The 14,211-nt window shown below is 41.0% G+C and overlaps 1 protein-coding gene across 1 annotated transcript in view; it reads right to left on the minus strand.

Moving 5' to 3' along the window:
- The window catches only part of PGPEP1L (pyroglutamyl-peptidase I like), a 51,252-nt gene extending 45,988 nt beyond the window's left edge, over positions 1-5,264 (minus strand). The window contains 1 exon segment of the mRNA XM_028495220.2: positions 5,170-5,264. Coding sequence (XP_028351021.1) covers positions 5,170-5,203 — 34 coding nt within the window. The 5' untranslated portion in view covers positions 5,204-5,264.
- Between the last annotated feature and the right edge of the window lie 8,947 nt (positions 5,265-14,211).

Here is a 14,211-nt window from a genome sequence, read left to right on the forward strand (position 1 = left end):
TGCACTGCTGGACATTTACCCCAGAGAAATGAAAACTTATTTTCACACAGAAACTTGTACACAAATGTTCACTGCAGCTTTATTTGTAATAGCCCATAGCTAGAAACCAACTCAATGTCCTTCAATGAGTGAATGGTTAAATAAACTGTGGTTCACCTAGATCACAGAATACTACTCAGCAGTGAAAAGAAAAAAGTAGAAACAACCCAAGTGTCCATCAACTGATGAATAAACAAAATATGGTATTACCCATACAATGGCATATTATTTGGCAATAAAAAGAAGTGTTATGTTACAACATGGATGAACCTTGAATACATGCTCAGTGAACGAGGCCAGTCACAAAACCGTATGATTCCATTTATGTAAAATGTCCAGAATTGGCAACCTATAAAGACAGAAAGTAGATTAGTGGTTGCCTAGAGCTTGACTCTGTGTGTGTGTGTGTGTGTGTGTGGTGGGGGAGTGGGGATGAGGATTGGGAAGTTGAGTTTCTTTTTGGGGTAATGAAAATATTCTCAATTGACTGTGTTGAGAAACGCATAACTCTGTGACTACTAAAAGCCATTGAACTATATGCTTTAAATGAGTGAATTGTATAGCATGAGAATTATATCTCAATAAAGCTGTTAAAAAATTGCTTTAAAATTCAAGGAATTATTGGTATAAACAACTTGGAAGAACCTCAAGGGAATTATGCTGAATGAAAAAAAGCCAATCTCAAAAGGATACATACTGCATGATTCCATTTACATTGAGCTGGCCATAAAGTTCATTCGGGTTTTTCCATAAGCTCTTATGGGAAAAACCTGAATGGATTTTTTGGCCAACCCAATACAATATTTGTAAATTAAAGTTTACATCTATAAACATAATTATAGAGATGAAGAACAGATTAATGGTTACCAGGAGTTAGAGATGGGGGAAAAGGGTAGGTGTGGCTATAAAGGGGTAGCTCGAAGGAGCCTTGTGATGTTGGTACAGTTATTTATCTTGACGGTGGTGGTTACACAAAGCTACACATGTGATAACACCACATAGAGTTATGCATGCATGTGCACGCACACACACACACACACACACACACACACACACACACACTGAGTTATATCAATGTCAGTATCTTAGCTTTGATATTGAAGATGTTAACATTGGAGGAGGCTCGGTGAAAGATGCAGAGGACCAGTCTATACATTTTCTTTGCAAATTCTTGTGAATCTATAATTATTTCAAAATTAAAAGTTTAAAAAAGTGTGAGATTTGGTCCAGCGTTTCTCAAATGCTAATACACATGTATATCTTATTAAAATGTAGAATCTGATTGGGCAGGTCTGGGGGGATGCTGGAGATTCTGAATTCCTAGCAAGCTCCCCAGTGGTACTGATGCTACTGGCCCTTGGACCACACTTGGAATAGCAAGGCTTTGAACAACAACTAGGATCAGAATACAGAGGGGAGAGAGAAGATGGGTGGGGGTGGTTAGGGAAGTCTCCTGGAGGAGGTAGCAGTGACCCAGGACTTCATGGGGGAGGAGGAGGCAGAGCGGTTGGAGGGGGTGAGCCTGGGCAAGGTGAGACCCAGGAGAGGCCTCACTCTGGGAAGGAACAAGAGGCTTCTGGTTGAGGTGTGAGGATGGAAGGGCTTGTTCCTAGAACTGGGAACGCTAATTTACATTGTGTACTATTACGTAATTTAATTGCAATGAAGATTTCTAATAAGAGGCAGTTAAACAGAATTTTGCTTTGGGGAGGACAGCAAACCTCCTCTGGGACTAGCTTAGGAAATGTTCCCTGCTGCCTGGGGAGAAGGACACCATCACCCTCTCAGTGTTGCAGCTGCTTATTTTTACGGCACCCACACCATGCAGTGACCCCGCCAAAGCTCAGGCCGTGGCCTAACGGCAGCCAAGAGTGGTCAGAGACCTCAGTGTTTGGGTTCAGGTTTCTGTTGTTGCATCTCAGCCCCACCACTTAGCAGCTGGGTGACGCTGAGCAAGTTACTTAGCTTCAGTGCCTTGATTTTCTCATCTGTAAAATGCACACTAATTATAATAATCTAATAGGGTTGTTGTGCAGATTAAATGAATAAAACGGAGCATTTGCAATACTGCCTCAAACACAGGAAGCAGTGTCAGCGTTCTCCTTCATCGTTGTTATAGTTACATACCTCCTGGGACCTCTGGACAGATTAAACAATGCCATGTACAGCACGTATTGTTTCTAGAAGCTGGTAGATGCTAAACAAATGCTAAATCCTTTTTTACTGTCTCTCTGGGCAGCATGGGATGGGCTCCAGCTAGACCCTCACTCTGCCCTGATTCTCTCTGATCATTTGATGCCACCATTTCTCAGCCCCAAACCCCCTGCCTGGGTACCATGCCTATCAGTCAGGGGCCCTGTCCTTACTTTTCCATGTTGAGATTTCATGTGTACTTTAGGCCTCTATTTCTCTCTCCAAAAATTGAGAGGCCTGTACTGGTATGTATGTGTGTGTGTGTGTATATATATATATATATATATGCATATATATAGAAAGAGATTTATTATGAGGTATTGGCTCATGTGATTATGAAGGCTGAGAAGTCCTCAGATCTGTCGGCCATCTACAGGCTGGAGACCCAGGAAAGCCAGTGGAGTAAATTCCAGTCCAAGGCTGAAGGCCTGAGAACCAGGAGCACCAGTTTGAGGGCAGGAGAAGACTAATGTGCCAGATCATTCCTTCAGACAGAGAATTCAACCCTCCTCTGCTTTTTTATTCTATTCAGACCCTTAATGGATTAGATGAGGCCCACCCACACTGGAGAGGGCACTGCTTTACTGAGCCCACCTATTCAAATGCCAAGCTCCTCCAAACACACTGTCACAAACACATCCAGATAATGTTTAACCAGATATCTGGGCACTCCGGGGCCCAGTCAAGTTGACACATGAAATTAACCATCACAAGCCCTTTAGGATGGTGTGGCTAGGAGGAGGGACCAGGACCCCGGGGGCCTCTTCCTTCATCTCTCCTTCAGTGTGGCCCATACGCAGAGCTCAACAGTTCCTGCCTGGTCCCTGTACGGGAGGTCAGCCGCTGTCAGGTGGGCCTGTGACTGGCGGGCTCACTTCAGGGTGGGCACTAGGCTGCAGCTAGAGGTGGCATTCTCCAGCTCAGCTTTACCTGGAACCCAGCTGAGGTTCTGAGTTCCATCTATCTGATTCCCGTGATGTATTTCTCAAATCATCAGATTCTGAGATGGGAAGGAGCTATGATTAAATACCTACCTCTGAAACCTCACCTCCACTCCAACCCCCGGACCTCAGGTCTTTAGAGGAGGAGTCAGTTCTGGAGAGGGCTGTGCCTCTGAAATTCTGGAACCTCTGGGTCTAGAGCACTAGCAAGTTTGACTCACAAAGGGTAAAACTTTCTCAGGGAATAGAAAAGTTTGGGACAGGATGTCCCAGGAAGCTAGTGGTGTTTTCTGACTTTGACTGAATCTTATAGAATAAATAAGACTGGAGTTGCCGAGAAAAAGAAAAAAAAGTAAAATACTGAGATTAAGGAAAAATCACTGAGAAATCAGGTACCTCCTGGGATGACTGTAGGAATACTAAAAATGCAGGGACACCAGAAAAACTCACAAGCTGCTTTAGAATCATATTCAGATCAGTGGATGCAGGTCCTTTCTTATCTGTTTTCAATTAGGCAAAACAACTCAGCAAATGAAGGTTTGAAGCTCTTGTTTTGCAGGGTCAAACCTTACACTTTAAACTTGGCAGGCCCTTGAGTGGAACTTGTGAAAAGGGGCTGGAGAAATCTTCTCTTGGAATCAAGAGAGGCCCTCTGGAGGGAGGCAGGTTTTCTCACTCTCCCATCGTCATTGTTTGGTGCCAGTCCAAATGTCTTGATCTTAAGGCAGTTTGTCAGACTCCTTGTTCCCCCACCATCTGTCTATGTGCAAATTGTCTTGGTGAGATTTACACGTGAAGCAAATCCAATTAAACGAAAAGACTGCCCTTAGCAGCTCAGAGCATTTTTAATAAAGGAAGGCCACACTCTGGAAGCCAGTGAGCATTCCCAAATCACAGCTGATGATCAGGTACTTCATCAAACAATCCAGAGTTTGCCAGCAAACCACAAGTTGACAGGACAGAGGCAGGGGTTGATGTGAGTCTAAGGCTTGACCTGGTGCTTCAATATTCATATTTCATTCGTGACAAGTGTCACATTTATCAGGGGTACAGTTTCCTTAGGAATTCAAGGGTAATCTGAACCAATCTCTACTACCCAAAATAACACAAATGAGAACAAGGGAGATAAAAGGTTTTCGAAAGAACTTTCTTTTTCTCAGAAGGTTAACAGGAGTTTGATTATAGCCTGAAAATACTAAGATAGGTAACTTTCAATTTTCCACACACAGGAACCCTTCTCTCTTCAATGTTTCCTTCATCCAACACAATTCAAAAAACTTAAAATATGCCAAATGTGTCTGACTAAAAATAAAGAGCTTTGTGAAGAAATCAAGCCCTCCAGGGACCAGCTGTGACAACGACTGGGGGTGTCTGGGGTTGATTTTGAATGTGCTGGTGGTGAAAGGCAGGAGTGGGTGGCTACCATTCCTTCTGAGTTGACCTTCTGGGGTTCAAAGTCTCTAACTGGTGGCTCTCAGAGGGTGCTTAGAGTTCCCTGGGTGGCTAAAGGCTCTCTAGTTTTGGGGAGGAGCTATGTGCCCCTGTCGGAGTGGGCACTGCAGATGGACTGTCTCAGCCTTATTAGGCTCCTTTCTTTCTGAGTCCCCTGCTCCCCCTTCCCTGCTATGCAGCTGTACCCCAGTGGATGCCACATGGGCCCCGGACTCGGACAGCCGGCGCCAGCCTCTGCCTCCCCCATGATGGGCTGAAGAACAAGGTCTGAGTCTAAGCCACATGTGGGCACCTACTGTGTATGCCACTCAAGAGTTATTTGAAGTGAATGACAGGACAGAAACAGAAAAGCCTCTCTGTCCCGTTTTGTTTTGTTTTTAATAGGGCATAGCAGGAAGTTAGCTCCATCTGGAATTATTGGAACCACCAGTTGCCACTCTTTTTTCCCCATGAGGGAACTGTTTATGACCAGGATCAGGCAAGTGCGCATTCCATGGTCAGGCTAAAAGCAGCAGCAAGTGGGAAAGCAGAAAAGTCGTCTTACCAGTCACCACCACGCAGCTGGACTGGGAATCCATGAACCCGGAGGTGGGAGCGCGCTTCTGCGCCTGCGCGGTCAGAGGCCCGGCCCTGGGCGGTCTGAGCGTCGCGCGCTCCTCGCGGCTGGTCGCGAGCCTCCCGCTGGGGTGGGGACCAACCACCCCGCCCCGCAGCGTTTTGGGGGCCCTGAAAGACTGAAGACTCTGGGGTTGGGGGGAGGGTGTAAGACAACACCCCCCCACCCCCCAAAGCAGAAATAGCCAGCTCAGGACGCACAGGCTGCGGCAACAGAAAAGTAGAGGGTCGGAGCGTCATCAGGGTCTTTCTGGCCACTTGGGGGCGGGGTCATTTTGTTGGTCGGTATGTTCGGACGTGAGCCACGAGTCTGGCGACCAACTGTCCCAGTTTGCCTGGGACTGGGATTGGACGGGGGCTAAAAGGTTCTGAAACCCGTACAGCCCCCCAGCGAGGCAGGATGGTGGGGATCTTACAAGTTGTTTTGTTTAGACCTTGGCTTGATGAAATTTGGTAGCTCTTGAAACCGATTTTGCAAAATATGTTTAAAAACAAAAGGAAAAAGAAACCAAAACCACAGATGAAGCTTATAGCTAAAAGTGATGGTTGAAAGCACCTGCTGCCTGTAAGCTGTGGCTCCGCAGGCAAGTTAACCTGTGCCCCACCCGCTTCTCCTTGCAGCGAAATGGGGATGATCGCAGCACCGCTTCCTGGGTGGAGTCTTACCCCAGCCCACTGTCCCCATACCTCCCACAGCCCTGGGGGCAGAGGCTCACTCGGCCAGCAGTGTCTGCGTGGGCTTCCCTGGCTGTCCTCTCACCGTCCCCAATTCTACCTGCATCACTGCTGAATAGGGCGCTTTACTAGCTACACGCACCACTAAATGCTTTCGCATGTCACCTGGCTCTATAGCCCATTCCTCCTCCTTTTTGTGTCACAGTAACCAAAAGAGCTGACATTTGGGGCTAGTTATGCGACATCTTGACTTTTCAGACTATATTACTTAAAACAAACACTTTTTTTAAAATTAAAAATACTTTTTACAAAAGCTGTCTAATAAGAGGTACAAAAACCATCATTCTCTTTCCCCATCTGGGCATGGCCATGAGAGGCTCCATCCAGGGGCGGCCAGGAGAACCCCACCACCCCCAGCATCATACTGCTTCCCCAGGTTCAGACTACTCTTTGATAGAGGGCGTGACCTCTTCTTAATTCCATCTTCTTAATCCACCCCCAGCATCATACTGCTTCCCCAGGTTCAGACTACTCTTTAATAGAGGGCGTGACCTCTTCTTAATTCCATCTTCTTAATTGGCCCCCTGATAAACAATACACCTTAATTGGGATCGCTGCCAAAGAAGTAGAGTCCACCTGATGCCTTCCTGGGCCACTGAACCAACAGCCATTCCTTTTAATTGGCCCCTGGTGTGGGCTGCAGGCTTATTTACAGCAGAGAACAGGTGGGAAGTGGCATTTGCCCCCAGTGGCCTTCCCATGCCTGCTCTGGGAAGATGGGGCCAGCTTGTTTTGCAGAGGATATAGAGAGCTTTGCATTTCACCCTATTTTGAGATTAGACAATACAAAATTACAAGTTTGAGAGCAATTAACCGGTTTCTCATATTCTCACCGTTGATGTTCCCCACCACCACCTCTGGTAAATGGCTCCCCTAGTTCATGTCACTCAACTAGTCCTTCTATCAAGAGGGCTTTGCTTGTTCATCACAGTTATAAACGAGGAGATTAGATCACTAAAAATGCCCACGTTTGTTAAGTTGGTTTCTGCTAAGGTCAAATTCTGATATCAACATAACTAACAAGGTCTGGGTATCTAACTTGTTTACTAATGTTACTTACTAGTTTACTAATGTTAACTTATCAGGCCTCAAAACAGACTCCTCAACTGCTAAGACTGTCCGTTTTTAACAGTGTTACTTTTCTGATAATGAAGCTGCAATTTTTACTTTTTTATTTTTTTCAGGATTTGACATGAGCCATTCCTATTTTAACTGCAACTGGGATGTGTCCTAGAATTTTCACTTTCCCATAATTCACTTATTATGTCCTAAAATTTCCTCTAATTTTGCAGTTAATGAAAAAGAAAATGAGAGACATAAACTATTTCGACTTAGCCACAGTGACATTTTCCCCACTTGGGGGAAAGACACACACATTCTCATTCTCGAAAATGAGAACAATTCAGAGAAGTATGGATTTTGAGGTCTGACATTTGCACTTTTATTTCTTTTTCCACTGTAAAAACAAATGGTCTCTAACAATTGCCGATGTCAAACATAATCTTTAGGCTGATGAAATATAGTAAGCCTGAGAATGAATAGGGCAACTAAAGAGAGATGTCTTGTTTAACAAAAAACACAGTGATCTTCCTTACAAGTTAGATTCCCGGGAGGAAAAATTTGTAATCATATTTGACTCTGGGATTAAGAGGGCAAGGTGTGACCCTCTCTCACTGAACCGGAAAGCAAGCAGCAGTGTGCACGTGTTCTCACCAGGGAGGACAAATGGGGTTGCCGAGATGACAGTATCCCAAGGCCTAAAACATTTCTTGTTTTGAATCAAACATACAACGTTGCGGGGTTTGTTTTAAATTGCTTATTGGCAAGTTGTGACTTCCTGCTTAAGGAAGAAGGATTAAAAAGATTGTTTATTGTCTTTGACACAAACAATTCTTGCAACATATTTTGTACACTTCACATAAATGAGATATAATCAAACTGGTCAAATTCCTCTTGGGAGATGGAGAATATAAATCAGCAAGAAGTGCTGGTGGTTAAAATGATAATAATAACAACAACAGCAACACTCCTCTGTCAAACATCACTGCTTCCAAATCAGCTACTTACTCTACCATAAAACATAGAACTCCTAGCCAAACTGCCTCTTGTCAAAGCACTAACAAGTTCTCCAAAAATGTCAGTCTTCTAAGGTAGACTTTGGGAATCGCCCTCTCCTATTACCTTGCCTTTTCAGCTTAATAGTCCAACAGGGGTGGATACACAGTTTCTGTAAAGAAGTAGATGATAAATATTTTAAGCTTTGTGGGCCATGTGGATTTTCCAGCAGCCATAGATAATATGCAAATAAGCAGGTGTGGCAGTGTACCAATAATTATCTATGGACGCTGAAATTTGAATGTCCATGTGTCATAAACTATTCTTCTTCTTCTAATTTTTTTTCAGCTATCTACAAATGTGAAAATTATTCTAGTCCACAGGCTGCACAAAAATAGGCAGTGGGCTGGGTTGGGGCTGTGGGTTGTAGTTTGACAAACCCTGCCTTAGAATATAATTTTTCTCTGGTATGGAACATGATAGAGCTGATGATAAAGTGACCTTGTGGTATAAATGAACAAATTTTCAATTAAATGAGTAGATTTTAATTAAAATAAAAACAAGGATTAAGTAATTCAGAATGTTCCATCAAAAACCTCATTGCTTTCTTTTTTTTTGTTAGGTTCACCCGGTGTTAAATTAGAAGAGCATTCTGAATAAATGTGGTAGACAGTTTTGTGTTCAAAATGATAGTATTTATGATTTTTACCACTGTGGAATTAGCTCACTGAAGCAGTTATCAATTAATATTTTTTCTCACCCATCTATGTGTAATTGCTAGTTGTCCTAGGCAAGATTAGGCTCCAATACCCAAGTAAGGAAGGATCCTGAAGCTGTACTTCATTTTTTTGAAGGTTTCAGGTGCCATATATTCATGCCTTATTCATGCCATATATTCATCTTCCTACTAAAGCCTTGCTCTCAAATGCTTATGACATTTACTTATTTAAATATAAAAAATTTGAGACTTTTATAACATTCTGAAACAACCATTTAAAACTGGTTTAAAACAATGAGGGAATTGCTATGTGAGAGACCATATAATAATGCTGGGATTATCTTTAACATTCCATGGGAAACCAGTATAGAAGATACAAGTTTTTATAACTTCACCTACGCAATATGAAATAATAGCTTGAAAAATTAGTGTTTTAAAATTTCTGGCAGTCTGGTGTGATACATCATAGGTAATAGTTTCCTTACATTTTATAGGAGAAAGTTTTGCCTATCTTTCTTCTGTCTTGTATTTTTTTCCCTTTGACTTTTGCTGTCTTGATTTTTTTTTTTTTTTAAGGACTACATTTCCTTGACTGAAAAGTAACAACTGCAGCTACAGGAATTGGTTTATTTATTAAAATCCAGTAGCTTGCTAGCCCTATTGTTTAAATACTGGATTTTTCTTTCGAATTTCACAAATATCTTGGGAATGGCTAGAACAGTTGTGTTCTTAACACTGAGGAAATTCCTGTGTAGATAAATGAGGCCAGATGGAGGACACATCAGAGCGCTTAACAACCTCCTGGAATGAAGGGAGGACCATACTGAAAACATGCTCCAAGCCCCTATTTTCCAGTTTATATATATAAACAATATTTTTCATTTTTTCTTTGTTAGAGTTAAGGGCAATTTTGGTGTCAAAAATGAGTGCCATGTGCCTGAGTAAGTTTGAGCAAGATTTAGAAATCCAACAACTGATTTGCAGACCATCTGATAGTCTACCAAGAAATTCTGTGATAATTGACTTTAGAAATTACTGGACCTCATAAAAGTGGCTGAATGTAAGACTGGCACTGACCCAAGCTAACGGTTTTCTTATATACCAGCAATAACCGATTGGTAAATGTAATTGAAGGAAAGAAAGAGCCATTCAAAATAGCTGACAAATATCAGAAATATATAGGAATAAACCTAGCAAGGAATATATGAGATCCATTTGTAAGAACTGTAGAACTTTGGCAAAAAAAAAAAAGATAAAAGATAAAAGTAACTCACATATCTGCTGACCTGAGGTGCCAGGTACAGCCATTTCGCTCTAGGAACTCTGGTCTGAAGCACCAGGTAAGAGGCCTCTATGTTACACCCTATGAAAATAGACGAAACAGGAAGGAAAAGTGAAAAAAAAGCTGCACTGATGAGACCGTAAGGGAAGACTACCTACTATCAAAGAAGGACTCCAATTCATTTCTACTTAAAAGGGGTTCTTGGTGCTCTGGCTGGCTGTCAGGCCTGAGCCTCTGAGGTGGGAGAGCTGAGTCCAGGATATTGGACACCAGAGACCTCCCATTCCCACGAAATATCAATCAGCGGGAGCTCTCCCAGAGATCTCCTTCTCAACACTAAGACCCAGCTCCACCCAACGGCCAGCAAGCACCAGTGCTGGACACCCCCTGCCAAACAACTAGCAAGACAAGAACACAACCACACCCATTAGCAGAGAAGCTGCCTAAAGTCATATTAAGTTCACAGACACCCCAAAACACACCACTGGATGTGGCCCTGCCCACCAGAAGGAAAAGATCCAGCCCCACCCACCAGAACACAGGCACCAGTCCCCACTACCAGGAAGCCTACACAAGCCACTGAACAAACCTCACCCACTGGGGGCAGACACCAAAAATAACAAGAACTACGAACTTGAAGCCTGCGAAAAGGAGACCCCAAACACGGTAAGTAAGTTAAAATGACAAGATAGAGAAATGTGCAGCAGATGAAGGAGCAAAGTAAAAACCCGTCAGACCAAACAAATGAAGAGGAAATAGGCAGTCTACCTGAAAAAGAATTCAGAGTAATTATAGTAAAGATGATCCAAAATCCTTGAAATAGAATGGAGAAAATACAAGAAACGTTTAACAAGGACCTAGAGGAACTAAAGAGCAAACAAACAATGATGAACAACACAATAAATGAAATTAAAAATTCTCTAGAAGGAATCAATAGTAGGAAATAGTCAATCGAGTCCAGGAAGCACAGAGAGTCCCATACAGGATAAAACCAAGGAGAAACACACCACGACACACATTAATCAAACTATAAAAAATTTTTAAAAAAATTAAATACGAAGAAAAAAGTATTAAAAGCAGCAAGGGAAAAGAAGCAAATAACATACAAGGAAATCCCCATAAGGTTAACAGCTGATCTTTCAGCAGAAACTCTACAAGCCAGAGGGAGTGGCAGGACATATTTAAAGTGATGAAAGGATAGCTGATTCACTTTGTTATAAAGCAGAAACTAACACACCATTGTAAAACAATTATACTCCAATAAGATGTTAAATAAATAAATAAATAAATAAAGTGATGAAAGGGAAAAACCTACAACCAAGATTACTCTACCCAGCAAGGATCTCATTCAGATTCGACAGAGAAATTAAAACCTTTACAGACAAGCAAACATTAAGGAATTCAGCACCAACAAACCAGCTTTACAACAAATGCTAAAGGAACTTCTCTAGGCAGGAAACACAAAAGAAGGAAAAAACATACAAAAACAAACCCACAACAATTAAGAAAATGGGAATAGGAACATACATATCGATAATTACCTTAAAAGTAAATGGAGTAAGTGCTCCAACCAAAAGACATAGACTGGCTGAATGGGTACAAAAACAAGACCTATGTTAAATAAATAAATAAATAAATAAAGTGATGAAAGGGAAAAACCTACAACCAAGATTACTCTACCCAGCAAGGATCTCATTCAGATTCGACAGAGAAATTAAAACCTTTACAGACAAGCAAACATTATATATGCTGTCTACAAGAGACCCACTTCAGACCTAGGGACACAAACAGACTGAAAGTGAGGGGATGGAAAAAGATATTCCATGCAAATGGAAATCAAAAGAAAGATGGAGTAGGAATACTCATATCAGACTAGACTTTATAATAAAGACTATTACAAGAGACAAAGGACACTACATAATGATCAAAGGATCAATCCAAGAAGAAGATATAACAATTCTAACTATTTATGCACGCCACATAGGAGCACCTTAATACATTAGGCAAATGCTAACAACCATAAAAGGGGAAATGACAGTAACACTAAAGTAGTAGGGGACTTTAACACCCCACTTTCACCAATGGACAGATCATCCAAATGAAAATAAATAAGGAAACACAGCTTTAAATGATACATTAAGCAAGATGGACTTAATTGATATTTATAGGACATTCCATCCAAAAACAACAGAATACAGACTTAATTGACATCTGTAGGACATTCCATCCAAAAACAACAGAATACACTTTCTTCTCAAGTGCTCATGGAACATTCTCCAGGATAGATCATATCTTGGGTCAAGCCTCAGTAAATTTAAAAAAATTGAAATTGTATCAAGTATCTTTTCTTACCACAATGCTAGGCGACTAGATATCAATTACAGGAAAAAAAACTGTAAAAAACACAAATACATGGAGGCTAAACAATACGCTACAAAATAACCAAGAGAAAACTGAAGAAATCAAAGATGAAATCAAAAAATACCTAGAAACAAATGACAATGAAAACACAATGACCCAAAACCTATGGGATGCAGCAAAAGCAGTTCTAAGAAGGAAGTTTATAGCAATACAATCCTACCTCAAGAAACAAGAAAACTCTCAAATAAACAACTTAAGCCTTACACGTAAAGCAATTAGAGAAAGAAGAATTAAAAAACCCCCAAAGTTAGCAGAAAGAAGGAAATCGTAAAGATCAGATCAGAAATAAATGAAGGAAACAATAGCAAAGATCAATAAAACTAAGAGCTGGTTCTTTGAGAAGATAAATAAATTGACAAACCATTAGCCAGACTCATCAAGAAAAAAAGGGAGAAGACTCAAATCAACAGAATTAGAAATGAAAAAGGAGAAGTAACAGCTGACACTGCAGAAACACAGAGGATCATGAGAGACTACTACAGGCAACTATATGCCAATAAAATGGACAACCTGGACGAAATGGACAAATTCTTAGAAAAGTACAACCTTCCAAGACTGAACCAGCGAGAAATGGAAAATATAAACAGAACAATCACAAGCACTGAAATTGAGACTGTGATTAAAAATCTTCCAACAAACAAAAACCCAGGACCAGATGGCTTCACAGTTGAATTCTATCAAACATTTAGAGAAGAGCTAACACGTATCCTTCTCAAACTCTTCCAAAATATAGAGAGGGAGGAATACTCCCAAACTCATTCTACGAGGCCACCATCACCCTGATACCAAAACCAGAAAAAGATATCACAAAAAAAGAAAACTACAGGTCAATATCACTGATGAATATAGATGCAAAAATCCTCAACAAAATACTAGCAAACAGAATCCAAAAGCACATTAAAAGGATCATACACCATGATCAAGTGGGGTTTATCCCAGGAATGAGAGGATTCTTCAATATATGCAACTCAATCAATGTGATAAACCATATTAATAAATTGAAGGATAAAAACCATATGATCATCTCAATAGATGCAGAAAAAGCTTTCAACAAAATTCAACACCCATTTATGATAAAAACTGTCCAGAAAAGTAAGCATAGAGGGAACCTACCTCAACATAATAAAGGCCATATATGACAAACCTACAGCCAACATCATTCTCAATGATGAAAAACTGAAACCATTTCCACTAAGATCAGGAACAAGACAGGGTTTCCCACCCTAACTACTATTATTCAACATAATTTTGAAAGTTTTAAGCCATGGCAATCAGAGAAGAGAAAGAAATAAAAGGAATCCAAATAGGAAAAGAAGAAGTAAAATTGTCACTGTTTGCAGGTGACATGATACTATACATAGAGAATCCTAAAGATGCTACCAGAAAACTACTAGAGCTAATCAATGAATTTGGTAAAGTTGCAGGTTACAAAATTAATGCACAGAAATCTCTTGCATTCCTATACAGTAATGACGAATAATCTGAAAGAGAAATTAAGGGAACACTCCCATTTACCAATGCAAGAAAAAGAATAAAATACCTAGGTATACACCTACCTAAGGAGACAAAATACCTGAAGGCAGAAAACTATAAGACACTGATGAAAGAAATTAAAGATGATACAAACAGATGGAGAGATATACCATGTTCTTGGATTGGAAGAATCAACATTGTGAAAATGACTGTACTACCCAAAGCAATCTGCAGATTCAATGCAATCCCTATCAAATTACCAATGGCATTTTTCACAGAACTAGAAC

The sequence above is a fragment of the Physeter macrocephalus genome, chromosome 11 (genome assembly GCF_002837175.3).
Source record: "Physeter macrocephalus isolate SW-GA chromosome 11, ASM283717v5, whole genome shotgun sequence".
Classification (NCBI taxonomy): Eukaryota; Metazoa; Chordata; class Mammalia; order Artiodactyla; family Physeteridae; genus Physeter; species Physeter macrocephalus.